The 13,784-nt window shown below is 46.4% G+C and overlaps 1 protein-coding gene and 1 non-coding gene across 2 annotated transcripts; both read left to right on the forward strand.

Moving 5' to 3' along the window:
- Window positions 1-878: 878 nt before the first annotated feature.
- RPL37 (ribosomal protein L37) lies at window positions 879-4,964 on the forward strand. The gene is made up of 6 exons (XM_008155601.3): window positions 879-903; window positions 1,978-2,166; window positions 2,374-2,486; window positions 3,190-3,325; window positions 3,519-3,603; window positions 4,849-4,964. The coding sequence occupies exons 1-6, from the start codon at window positions 879-881 to the stop codon at window positions 4,916-4,918; spliced, it is 618 nt and encodes a 205-aa protein (XP_008153823.2). The 3' UTR covers window positions 4,919-4,964.
- Window positions 4,684-4,763, forward strand: LOC114227806 (small nucleolar RNA SNORD72). Its single transcript, XR_003613887.1, has one exon. It is a non-coding gene; the product is annotated as a small nucleolar RNA SNORD72 (small nucleolar RNA).
- Window positions 4,965-13,784: the final 8,820 nt, after the last annotated feature.

A 13,784-nucleotide genomic window follows, 5' to 3' on the forward strand; every position in this document is an offset into this window, starting at 1 on the left:
GATGCAGTTCAGGAGAACCTGAAAATGTCACATGGTTATCTGATCCTAAATTCCTAGTCAGGTCAAGGTGGATGGTCACGCCCAAGCATGGAACTTTTTAGTAAAAGGTTTATCTTTGCTTCTTTTCCCAGCACCTAGAAAAGAGCCTGGTAGTTATGTTAACGTAAAAACATTCAAACCTGTAAATAATTTTTGTGAGTTTATTTGAGCCAAACTGTCGACAATTGCCGGGAAGCAGATTCTCAATGGGTTGGGATAGAGCTCCGGAGAACGGCGGTTTTTCACCTTGTTTTATACATTACAATCAAAAGAGGAGACGTTAGTGGGTTGCATGAAATCCACTGGTGATAAGATTAGGGAGATGGGAAAAAGCAAAGGCGGGAAGCCTAGCTGGTTTGGCTCAGTAAATAGAGCGTCGACCTGTCGGCCTCCTGGATTGAAGGGCCCCTGGTTTGATTCCAGTCAAGGGCACATGCCCAGGTTTCGGGCTCACCCCCAGTAGGGGGCGTGCAGGAGGCAGCAGATCAATGATTCTCATCATTGATGTTTTTTATCTCTCTTGCTCCCCCTTCCTCTCTGAAATTGATACAAATATATTTTTAAAAATAAGTTAAAATGATAAGACACATACTTCTTTTACTCAGGTGAGTACTGGATAGTTAACAGTCATTAATTAACAGGATAACAATAACAATGAAGGAATTCATGGTCTCTGTCCCTGCGCCCAGGTGCACTGGGTTGTTCCCTGAGGACTCAGGAAAAAGGGAAGTTACAAGTTACTCTTGACATTTCATAGGTATGTTATCTTAGCTGCAAAAAGACCAGAGGCTCAGTTAATGTAGAAATTGACCTTGTCAGGGAAAATACTGGCCTAGAACATGACTACCACTATAACTGTTTTTAGTTAGTTTTAATTTCAGACCACCCTTTGTGGTTACTTTAGGTCAGTGATGGGCAACCTTTTGAGCTTGATGTGTCAAACTTCGCCAAAAAAACTGAGCATAACTCGGGTAGTGTGTCACTTTGAGGAAAAAACATTATTTCGCAAATGTTTCATCCTCAGGAGCAGCAAATGTTTCATCCTCGGCATGCGGCCGCCTCAGCGGCCGCGTGTCATCAGAAATGGCTACGCGTGTCAGTGCTGACACGCGTGTCATAGGTTCGCCATCACTGCTTTAGGTCGTTAAGTTTGCAAGACTGCAATGCAGGCCTTCCCTGAGCTTGTCAGGTTAGCATGTGGCCTCTCCCCCTCTCCCTGGTCCCCCTCGTGATTAGGCTGAGCCTGTAGACACTAATCAACTGTTCACCTGTCCAAATTAAACCTGATTCCTAGAGTTCATCTTGTTCTGCTAGCAGTTAGTCAGTCTCCTTTGCTGATATTTCACATAGGACAGGTATAGGGTTCTTGGTTTGCTTTAGAAGGTACATTCTATGGTTATTTGGGATCGTTTTCCCCTGTGATTTTTAAACGTTTGGACAGTTTATACCGTTTTTGCGTGGGTTGGGGCTTTGTTGGATAAGAGGTTACAACTGGATTCATGCTTATGGAGGTCTGGGAACCACCGATTAGAAACTATTTGTTAAGTGTTTCTTCAGTACAGACTTCCAGACCCAGAGCTGCTGACTCGGATTTCTTCAGGTCCGGGCGCTGGAAACTACACTTCGGATCCACTTGTGGCCCGGCCCACGTGTCTCAGTGGTTGAGCCTCCACCTATGAACCAGGAGGTCCTGGTTGGATTCCCGGGGTGCGGGCTGGATCCCCAATGTGGGGGGCGCAGGAGGAAGCTGATCCATGATTCTCTCTTCATTGATGCTTCTATTTTTCTCCCCCCTCTCCCTTTCTCTCTGTGAAATAAATAAAACACATTAAAAAACAAAAAGATCCAGGTATGATTCCTGGGCACAATGAAACTCGGAAACAAAATTGTGCCTCTAAACTACTAGTTATAAAACACACGATTTGCTTGGGTTTTCAGATTCTGAGCCTCGATCCACGCAGCGACCTCAACTCAGCTCCGGGGACAGTGGGGAGCAATCTGGGGAACCCGACTTCTCCGCATCGGCGTCCCAGTCCTACCCGAACCCCCAGCACACGCCCCGCGCGGATTCGCGGCGCGGGGACCCCCGGAGGGCCAGCGTCACACTCCAGCTTCCCCAGCAGCTCGGCCGGGAATCCGCGAGGTGGTCACAACTCTGACAAATTCACGCGAAGGCCCAGGAGCAGGTCCAGCAGCAGAAGCAGAGGGAGGAGCAGCAGCAACTAAAGCCCAGTTCTGGTCCCGCCCGCCTGCCGGGAGCTAAACTCCGATTGGCCCCGTCTGTCTCCGGAACCTCCTTTCGACCCCAGCTCACCGCGGCGACGGACACTTGAGAACGACGCACCGCACCCACCGGAAGTACTTCCCTGAGCGGAAGCTTCTCTGCGCGATATAGCGGAAGTGTCTTCTCTTCCGGCCTCTTTGGTCTCGGCGGCAGAAGCAAGATGGTGAGTTGTTTGCAAGGGCTGTTGTAATCGCCTTCCATCCTCGTCCCCCGCGCCTCGCTCCTCGCTCTCCGTGGCGGTCCTGGCAAGGTTCCCGATGAGGGCGGCGGGTGGACAGGAAAGAGACACGCTGTGGCCCTCAAGAACCAGAAGAATGTCTCCTAACTGTACCTGGGGTGCTGAGCCTGTAGTCGTGGAACTGGAGCCGCGTTAGGTCCCTTGCTGCGATCCGAGCTTTGGGGTCCCGCACCGCCCTGCCCTCGGATGGGCACTAAAGGAAGAAGCAGCTTGGTTTGGAGTGTTTGGCTCTGTAAGCAAAGGACTTAGTCGGTGGCGGTGTCGGGCAGGCTCCCGAAGGTTTTGGGGCGAGGGTAGGTAGGAAAAACATTTCACCTTCCCTTCCTCCCCACCCCCCTTAAATGTAGCAGATTTTAAAACACAGCAACTCTTGCGGAAAGCTTGAGATGACGTGGAAGGCCGGTAGTGACTTCTTTTTCTTTTTTCAGTTTAAAGGTTTTTAATAAAATCTTTGGTCCAGTTATTGCTCTTCCCCACCAGCCGACACATGTCCGGTAGTGATTTCTGGTTGAGCCTTTAAGGAAAGTCCCAAACTCCTCCCGCGGCTCCAGCCCTTCGGACTGTCTCATCTCTAGTTTCTGGGCCCGACGGGACTAGTTGCTGAATTGTTTGCCCCCTCCGTTTGCAGACGAAGGGGACGTCATCGTTCGGCAAGCGCCGCAACAAGACGCACACGCTGTGCCGCCGCTGCGGCTCGAAGGCCTACCACCTGCAGAAGTCCACCTGCGGCAAGTGCGGCTACCCCGCCAAGCGCAAGAGGAAGTGTGAGTGCGGCCGGCGGGGCGCCGCAGGGGCGGGCTGTGGGCGGCACGGGGTGCCTCCCGGGAAGTGGTGCGAATGTTACGCCGATGAAGCTGATGTGAAACCCAAGGGAGGCTCTGACCTGTATTGGCCAGCGGTGCCGGCCAGGTGTCCGGGAGAGGCATGCAGGCACCTTACCCGCACTTTGTGTTTCAGATAACTGGAGTGCCAAGGCTAAACGACGAAACACTACCGGGACCGGTCGCATGAGGCACCTGAAAATTGTGTACCGCAGATTCAGGTACAGCTTCGTGGGTTGTGTGAGCTTGGGTGGGGACCATCTCATTCCTGTAGGGGTGTGAAATGAGGATGCTGTCCTGATGAGTGGGGTTAGAACCTTCGGATCCATTAAACTTAGATTTTATTAATCTTTCAGTAAACTGTAGTATGAGTTGTAAATGTCTCGAGGGCATGATTTGAGCTGGAGTCTCAAGATGTGATAGTATTTATTAGTAATACCTACCTCTCACATTCTTGCCAAAATTTGTCATGGCAGTGGTGTGTGAATGAGGTCTAGAGTCCCGCCTTGAGTTTTGTGGCTTTGGGCAAGTCCGCTGTAGAAAACTCGTCAGTTGCTATTGCGGCTGTACAGAGAAATCTTCAGTCTTGTTACTGAAAGGCAGGCTTTAAAGGTTCGTTAGAAATGCAGGGATTTCAGCCCCAGCCTAGACTTAAAACTACATTGAAACGGTAGGTTTTTAAGCATTAACTGATCGAAGGCTCAACTGAGGTGATTCCTTGTGCACAGCTGTCCTGTGCAATGGAAGATTTTAGCAGAATCCTTGGCTTTTTTTTTCTCTACCCACTCAGCTCCACATTTTCTAATTTCAAAAGATCGGGAAGCAGGGGCTTTGTAAACACAGTGATCTTAGATGGGTCTGTCCTGTGCTGAGGTGATCTTTAATTTGCACAGTCGAGTGGGCTGCTGGTGCGATGCAGGGGTTAAGAGCACGAACTGAAGCCAGCCTTGACCCTTTCTGTGCCTCAATTCACAAGTCTTAAAGGAGGGTAACAGCACACTTTCCTTAGAGTACGTGTGAATAGTGAGTGAGTTAGAATGTGAAGCATTGTCCAGCAGTTTAGGAAATACCTGCATTTAACCTGCCATTGTGCTTCCTTAGCTAAGGGAAGGTAGTTAATATCTCTGCCTCAGCATAGGGATCCGTTTTCACAAGTACCTTGGGTCTCTTAACAGACGTGGGGAAATACTAGTCCAGTGCTCAGCACAACCAAATACGTTGCTGTGTTTACATTTCAAGTGCAGTTAACTATATCCCTGAAATAGATACCTGGAAGCGGAAGAATGTAAATAAACTTTGGGAGCTTATCAGTGATGTTGTACAAATAAATGTCTGAACATATGAATTCAATATTGATTTCAGCATGTAACTGAGATAAGCTCATTTAAAATTCGTTGTAGCAAAAAAATAAGATGTATGCATGGCGTTGCTGAGGTGTAACGGTTCTTGTTTTTAACTTGGTGCAGGCATGGATTCCGTGAAGGAACAACACCTAAACCCAAGAGGGCAGCTGTTGCCGCATCCAGTTCATCTTAAGGATTTGGATGATTAGTCGCGCAATAAATCTCGGTTTTAAAAAATATCTGGTGTGCTAAGGTATTTTTAGTAGGCTTGTGGTGTTAATGAAGTATATTGGCGTGGGACAACTTACTATCGGGTGTACTTGTTCAGTGGTTGCTTGGGAGTAATAACTTGTACCGGGTTGCGATGCTGCGTAAGAGGAGAACCAGGAGGTCAAGGTTCGATTACTGGTCAAGACACATGGGTGGGTTTTGGGCTGGATCCCCACTGTGGGGCGTGCAGAAGGCAGCCAATCAGTGAGACTCAATGATTGATGTTCCTATCTCTCCCTCTCTGAAATCAATAGAAATACATTTTTTTAAAAATATATAGTAAGAGGTAAAGTTACACAGTTTTTGTGGCTTATGGATATTTCACATGTTAAGAGTAAATTAAAGCATACATTCCTTTTAGCAACATTTGCAATAGGGTAATGACTTTAGGGAGTCTCTGGTTGTCAATCCTATACAATAGGGCTTAGAGTACCAGTGAGACATGAAGGTTAGGGTCAAATGAATTTTTTTATTATTATGTTGTGGGTTTTGTTTTTAAAGAGAGGGATTGGGTAGAGAGGTGGAAATATCCATGAGAGAGGAACATCATTGATCCACTGCCTCCTGCATGACCCCTACTGGGGATTGAGCCTGCAACCTGCGCATGTTCCCTGACAAGGAATAGAACCGGCTACCTCTTGTTTGCTGGGTCATTGCTCAACCGCTGAGCCACACCAGCCCGGCTAGGGGTCAAATGAATTCTATTTTAACTCATCCCAGTATCCAAAATGCTTGCTTGGCACTTAACATTGTAGACTTCGGTTTAAGTGAAAAACTAAAGCGACCTGCAAGGTGTGTGAAATTCGCTAGGACCATATGCAAATGGGTGGATTGAGTACGAAGGAAAGCCAAGTATAAACTTACTGTAGACTAAAGGCACTGATAAATTGATCCCTGGTAGAACTTGGTTAACCTTCAACTGGGTGGTCAAGTGTTTTTCTGTGTTAAAGTGCTCTGGAATATCTTGCCCTGCTTTCCCAGTTCGGTGGCTTATTGCCAGGGTTTGGAAATGAGATAACTGTTGGACTGCTGAGTGAGGACAGAAGGTTACACAGCACAAGTGTTGTTGGAACAGTCACCATAAAATAGTGACTGAACTGCTGTCTAGCTTCTCATTTAGGATAGATAGCATCCTCACCTAGCCTTCACTGGTTCTTGCGATCTTCACTGCCTCACCAACTTGGTCTTTATGGCGCTCTAGAATGCTTTCCAGACATACGAATTACTGCCCTCATCCTGCTTTTCCCTCAGCTTATATTCACTTGTATAGAAGCCCCTGCTGATGGGAATCTACATTGGGCTGCCTCCCAATATATGAAATAGTATTTTGGCTTGCTGAACCAAAATTTGACTTGCTCTCCAGATCTTTCTGAAATTTCAGTATTATTAATGGCTGATAACTGAGTAATGGAGGGGCCCATTAAGATAGGTAGCACTCAGTATGGAGTAAATGGTGTTGGTAGTTCCTGAGGCAAGAAAAGCCCCATTCTGGTGTTAGACTTAACATGGCTTTGCAAATAGATACCTAGCAAATGTAACAAGTATTTGCCTTACAAAATATCTAATGATTTGAACTCCCAGTGATATGTAGAGAAAATAAGTCCTTTCAGGGAAAGATTTAAAGAAAAAAAACACAAAACTGATAAAACAGGGTATTGGAGAAAGGTCTAGCTTCCTCAAGTTGGGGCAGGTGGTAGAAGTGACTGAGGAGGTAGCAGATATACCAGGTGACAAATGGTATTTCAGAAACGGCCACCTTGGGCAAACTGGAGGAAGAGAGTTGGCTGTACGTGGCTCAGCCACCTCAGTAGAGAAGTTGAACTCAGTGAAAACTGATTATGGTCCCTGTGTCCCAGGGGAGCAGCCCTCAGAAGTAAGCATCTTCTCCAGGGAAGACAGACGGGAAGCAGGAGGCCGCAGAGGGAAGTGCTGTCCAATTAGGGATGGCTCTGGAGAGCTCTGGGAACCTGCTGGGAGGAGGCACAGCATGGCACAGTGCTTTTAGGGCTGCAAGAGACTCCGGTGGTGGAAGCAAACTCCTTTCCTTTGGAGAGGAGACGGCCAAGGCACAGGTTCCCTGTTAAAGGTGTGCATTTGCTGGTAAGAAAGATTTGGACAACAGTGAATGTTGGAATGCATTCCTTTAATTAGACCTTATGGTACAATGTAGAATCAGTTTTGTAGCAAATTTGTCCTCATTGAATAGAATCCTTACTCATCTATGGCCTGAACACGGAACTCCGTGCTAATCATACCTTGTAATATATAGATGACAAGATACCATTCAAATAATTTTATCACTGGGTTAAATTTTTATAAGGTAATAGCAAGCCATTTTCCAGTCATATTGATCAGAACGAACCTGCCCTTTCCTGATAACCTCATTTTTGAATGAATTTTTTCATCAAAGAGACAACTTAGAATCTGAATAGATGAACTAGTAGACTTAAAGACAACATCACATTCTGTCTCGTATTTTTCATTGTCTTGAGTTTAGACCAGGGGTGGGGAAAGTCTGGCCCATTGGCTGTATAAGGCCCATGAAATCATTTGGTCTGGCCCTGCCTAGGCATTGGGGGTAAGTGAGACTCAACTTGCATAAATCTGACCTGGCCAATATAAGTGTAAAATGTGCCAGGCAGGCATTGTCTTAACATATAAGTGAGCCACAAATGCAAACTGCGTATGTAGTTCTAAATATTCCAGTAGCCACATTTAAAAATTTAAAAAGTGAAGCTAATCTTAATGTGTTGAAATTTAAACAATATTTCCAACATATTTATTGTGTAATCAGTGTAAGAATTACAGATCTTTTACATTCTCTTTCATATCAAGTCTTCAATATACAGTGTATATTCTACACTTGGCACATCTCAATTCAGACTAGTCATTTCAAGTGCTCAATAGCAATATGTGGCTAGTGGTTACCCGCCTGGGTAGCACAAGCCTACACAGTAACAAGTTTATTGTTTTGGGGTTGAGTGGTCATTTGGTAAAGTTGTCTTCACCACAAATAACGGTGCATTCACTAAGTATATAGGTGCAATCAAAACACAAAAGTTACTAGCTTTAAGGTCAGTTATTAATTGAAACCCAATGTTTTACCTATAAAATGGTTGTATCTACATAGCATTGTTGATTGTGAAATGTTCTGAGAACAAAGTAAGATGGTGCATACAAAGTGCTCAGTATGGTGCCTGGCACATGGAGTTTGATAAATGTTAGCAATTATTCTTATATAGTAAAAGCCTAATATGCAAATTGTCCCCTGGAGTTCAACTGCTCACCATGATGTGCGCTGACCACCAGGGGGTGGTGATGCGGCACTGGCAGCAGGCAGCAGTGGAGGGGCTAGTGGCCCCCATGAGAGTGGGACCACCCTGGGATAGTGGAGCAGGTGAGCTGAGCAGGCCCCACCAGGTCAAAGCAGGTGTGAGCAGGGGCTTAATTGCCCCGAAGATGGCGACCGCTGGGGGGTGAGGCCACTCCCTCCCCTCCCAGGCGTTGGTGGGGGGAGGGTGGAATCTTGCCAATTGATCGCCCTGCAGGCAGGATGGTGGAGTAGGTGAGGGGCTATGCCAGGCAGGGCTGCGGGGGCTGTGAGAGCTGGGGCCCGATGTCTGCAGGCCACCCTGAGGGACCCCACCTGTGACGAATTCGTGCACCAGGCCCCTAGTTGCTATATAGATACAATTCCTCGATGAGGGATATCATATTGATAACAGTCCAGATCTGAAACTAGAACCAATTACTAGGGGAAAATGGAAAACGCTGACCCAGCATTCCCAACTCTAAACATGTATCCCACACAACCACTATAGCATGGGCACAAACTTAAATGTCAGTGGGCATTTTTTGTTGTATTTGCAATATTAAATAGAAACAACTAAGTCCCCTAAGTAGAGGTTGAATTAAATAAATTACATAAATTACAGTACATCCTTACAATAGTAATACAGATTTTTTTAAACAAAACAAAAAACAGACCTTTGTATAAAGCTATAATATAGTATAGTATAGTATTGGTATGAGAATAAACAAAGCCCAGCCTGTGTGGCTCAGTGGTTGAGTGTCAACCTATGAACCAGGAGGTCACAGTTCGATTATTGATCAGGGCTCGATCCCCAGGAGGGGGCATACAGGAGGCAGCTGGTCAATGATTCTCATTGTTGAAAGTATTACATGTGTCCCCTTTCCCCCCTTACTTTCTTCACTGGGTCTGTATAGTTTCAAGAAGAGATTGGCGGTGGGTTTGCAAAATTCAGCTTCGGTTTGTTCCCTTGTAAGATGCTCTGTGGCTTAGTTGGCACTGTACACAGCTGAGGTAACTTGTGATTTTTTTTTTCTTTTAAAGAAATAACAAGAAACTTGCTGGGCTAAATTCTTTCCCTTCCTTTCTGAAATAAAAAATAAGAATAGACATAAGTCTGTGGAACAATCGCATCCCGAAATAAGCCCAAACACATATAGTAAAGTGATTTTTAACAAAGATGCCAAGGTAATTCCATGGAGAAAGAACAGTCTTTTCAACAAATGGTCCTGAAACAATTAGACATCATTGTGGTGTGGGAGTGTGTGTAGGGGGTGGTGGGTGGTGGTGGTGGGGGTCTTCCACACACCAGTAAGCGATTCTCAGACATCAGCAGGGTGCCCTTTAATTCCACTTAATTCCCACACTACCTGGACATAGTATCAAACCCCACAGGTTCAGTCTACACGATCGCCCTTACCCCCACATCACTTCAGAACCAGCTGCAAACCCACTAGTTACCACCCACTAGTTATAAACAGAAGTTCCCACAACCTCTCTCCTGGGGGCTCTTTCGATTAACTTGATAGAGTGGCTCACAGAACTCAGACCAAGAATTAGGAATCACCTACACTAGTTAACAAGGGACAGTTACCCAAAAACTAATTTTAATCACTGTCATTTCCTAGGGAGATTCTAACATAAATTGACTATCCATATTCTCTAAGTAAGTGTTCGGTCCTTGGAACCCTTAACTCTACAAACTGGGGAGATCACATCCATTATCACTGATCCATTTGTTTGATGATGATGCCCAATCTTGAGGCTGAACTTTCTTTAGAGCAATAGACCTGTGTTATAAGTATATTCCGGGATACCTTTACCTGAATGTCTCTTAGGTACCCCTTTTAGGACCATATATGTGTTTTTACTAGAGTATCTATCACAATCTAGCAAACTGCCTAATACCTACCTACTTATGTTTAATACAAATTGAATATTAGTTATCATGTAAATACGGCTCAGCTAAGGGAACATTAGGCTGCATTAGCAGCAGTGGAGTGCTCAGAAGGTTTAGTTCTGGTCGCCATGTCAGGTGCACTAACACTGTGACGTCCTTAAGAAGAAAAGGCTGAGTGCTCAGCTCCCTAAGAACCTCTGAAGGGCTACAGAGGAAGCAGCTGGCAAGCGCCTGCTGAGACCCCAGGTCTCCGCCAGTGTTGGGTCACTGGTATGTCTTCATCAGCGCTGACATGTACTGTAACTCATTCACACGAATAAAAGCCAAAGTACTGAAAACAATTTACATTTTCCCTCCCCGTAAACTAGAGTGGATTCGAGGCTACTTCTGTAGCGTCGCTCCTGCCCACTTACATTCCAATTTGCTTTGCTAGGGGCAGAGTTACAACTGATGGTCTGGAAACAGGGTAGAAGCCACAGTCTACCTTATCTTTGCCTCTACACCAGAAGATGCTGAACATGAGTATTATCTGTTCTGGGGGGAGAGGGGATTCAGAGAACTGCCATCCGAGATTAGGAGCTCCTCCAGAGCATGGAACATGACCCTCATTCCCTATCTATTCACAGTGTCCGCAGGTTATCAGATGCCTGAGGAAAAGAGAGCGGAGGTTTGGGGAATGGATCAATGGGAGAATGAAAGGAAGAGAGTGGAAGAAAATGTGACAATTTTTTTTTTAAAAGGAATGAAGGAAAGAGAAAAGTAAATAAGGCTTATTACTTTCTTAGAAACTGTAAATTGGATTCAGCTTTCAATGGGACAAGAAAATGAAAGAGCAGTAAAAGCTGCTTATACAGACTATGGGAGACTGGACAGGATGACTTCTAATCAATGCAATTACTTGATCTATGATTTTAGGGTTAATTTCTCCAACAATGCTTTTGAGTGCATAGTGGCATTTAATAAATACTTATTTAATAGAATTATAGTCCAAAATAACACCAAAGGGCCCAGCCAGTGTGACTCAGTGGATTGATCGCTGGCTCATGCACCGAAAGGTTGCTGGTTCGATTCCCGGTCAGTGCACATGCCCGGATTTGGGATTTCAGGGCTCAACCCCAGCCAGGGGCATGCATTGATGTTCTATCACTCTCTCCCTCTCCCTCCTCTCTCTCTAAAATAAATAAAAACATATTTTAAAATAGCACCCAAGTGGAAGCAAACTGATGTTTCACTAAAAATAAGTTTGTATTACTTTCTTTTTTCCCCCTGTAATTTTGTAACATACTTAAAAAAATAATTCTTTATTGTTGAAAGTATTACATGTGTCCCCTTTCCCCCTTACTTTCTTCACTGGGTCTGTATAGTTTCAAGAAGAGATTGGCGGTGGGTTTGCCAAATTCAGCTTCGGTTTGTTCCCTTGTAAGATGCTCTGTGGCTTAGTTGGCACTGTACACAGCTGAGGTAACTTGTGATTTTTTTTTTTCTTTTAAAGAAATAACAAACTTGCTGGGCTAAATTCTAGACATGATACACATTTAAAGTAATTTAAGGTGCTATTTCGGGGGTGGGGAGATTAAAGTGTTTGTTTGTTTGTTCTCTTAAGAGAATCTCGAGAGCTCTTTTTGCTTTGTGGCGATCCAAAAAGGCAAACCAGTGACGGTGAAGAAATCAGCAAAAATCACAACAGTAACCACTGCCCCGCCCCCCCAATATCTCAGTAATCAAAGATTTCTCAACTTTTTGGCCCTTCAAAATATGAGCAGTCCATAATAAAGCAGGAACTGGTGATCTCTCCCAGGCTAGCTGTAACTGTTCTCTGCTTAGCTGCTGGAATTCTAAGCTCAGGCTTTCGCTGCCCCTGTGCTACCTTGCTGGAAACAAAACAGTGCTCAGTGCCTGCCACTTTGATTTCATAAACAAGGAGCATAGGAAAAGCAGGACAGCTCGGTAACTTTCACTGGAAGAAAATAACATTTTTAGTCTTTTACTTTTTAATACTTATTTTCATGAAGAGTCCAGTTGACACTGGCCCAAATGCTATGACACTGCAAAACTGGGATCATATAAACAGTGTTGTTGTTTTTTACACTTGATTTTGCCCATGATGGAGAAACATAATTGAGTAATAAACACACTTAATATTATATTTTTCCAAATAAAGTGTGTTTATTAAAAATAAGTATACACTCTCTACTTCCCCTGTGATATGGCACGATCCCATTTGTATAGGCAATAGTCTACATCTTACTCTCTCCAAGTACAATAAATATTTGTCCATCCCTCTGTTCCGCTTCCCGTTGGCACCTCTGAAGGGGACAGTCACCAGGATTTTGCACTCAGTAGTTCAGAGGCCCCCAGGCAGACTACATACTGTGACCAAAGGGGTGCGAGTGTCTCTTCTGTGCAGAATAGGACCTGTCATAAACTTACCAAGCCAAGAATTCCAGAAAGAGTGTCTCATCCTTCACCCGCAGATCATGAAAAACATGGTGGGACCCTCATAACCTGCATAGTGTGACCAGAATAAAAAGTACAAAAAGAAGTCCAGATCGGGTAAAAGAGGTAATGAAGATGCTTGGATTAGGAACAGTGCCTACTCCTCAATTCACAGGAACATCCCTCTGGAGAAGGCAACACTGGAAGCGGTTGGACATTAAGAATCAAGCCCCGAGGCTGTCGCAGGGACCAGGTCACGGCTCACCTGTCCCTCCCGAGCGCCGGGGAGGGTGTGCAGTGGCTTGTAAGCCCCCTGGACCAGGAAGCAATGAAGTCCCGACGCCACAGCGGTTTCAGACGAAAACGTGCAAATCATTTTTAGTTCAAGATGGTGAGCAAGTAAGTGTTCTCACTGAGACAGCATATTTTAAATGCTAGTCATTTCTACTGACTAAAAACAAATTGTCCACTGATCGGATGCACGCCACCCGAAGTCTTGTTTCCAGTTGGGTGAAAGTCGACCTTTTACGGATCATCTAAAACATCAATTCCTAAGGCCCAGAATGTGTGGGAAACGCCCAGGCCTGGAGCACAGAGGGTCCCTCACCTCCCCAACCTGGCCCTTCCCGCAGAGCTGGCCTCGCGGAGGGCGTTTCTGGAGAGGGTCCAGGAGGGGGCCGACCCACGCGCTGCTCGGGCCGTCGCGGTGCCCAACGCCACGAATTGGCTCCCGGTCACACCGAGCGGCGGGGGTTGGGGGTTGAGTAACTGCATCCAAGCAGCAAGGGACAAGTCCCGGGGGGTTCTGGGTTCCAGCCGCGCAGGGGACGCGCAAGGTTAGGAGGCAGCGGCTGGGCGGTGTCCCAACCGCGTTTCAGTTCAGACCGCGCTCCTTCCCGGCCACGCGTGTGTGCGCTCCCGGGCGCGCTCGCACCGGACCGCGGTCCCCGCCGGCGGCCATCGCTGGGGGCGCCGCGGCGGGCGGAGGCTCGGCGGGAGGGGGCGGCCCCGGAGCGGCCGCGCTGCCCAGCGGCCGGCGAGCCCGCCCGCGCGCAGGTGGGCGGAGGGCGCGGGCGGAGGGCGCGGCGCGCGGGGACGGCCCGGCCCGCCAGGGGGAGCGTCTGCGCCGACGGCGGCGGGGCC

This window comes from Eptesicus fuscus, chromosome 4 (assembly GCF_027574615.1).
Source record: "Eptesicus fuscus isolate TK198812 chromosome 4, DD_ASM_mEF_20220401, whole genome shotgun sequence".
Taxonomy (NCBI): Eukaryota; Metazoa; Chordata; class Mammalia; order Chiroptera; family Vespertilionidae; genus Eptesicus; species Eptesicus fuscus.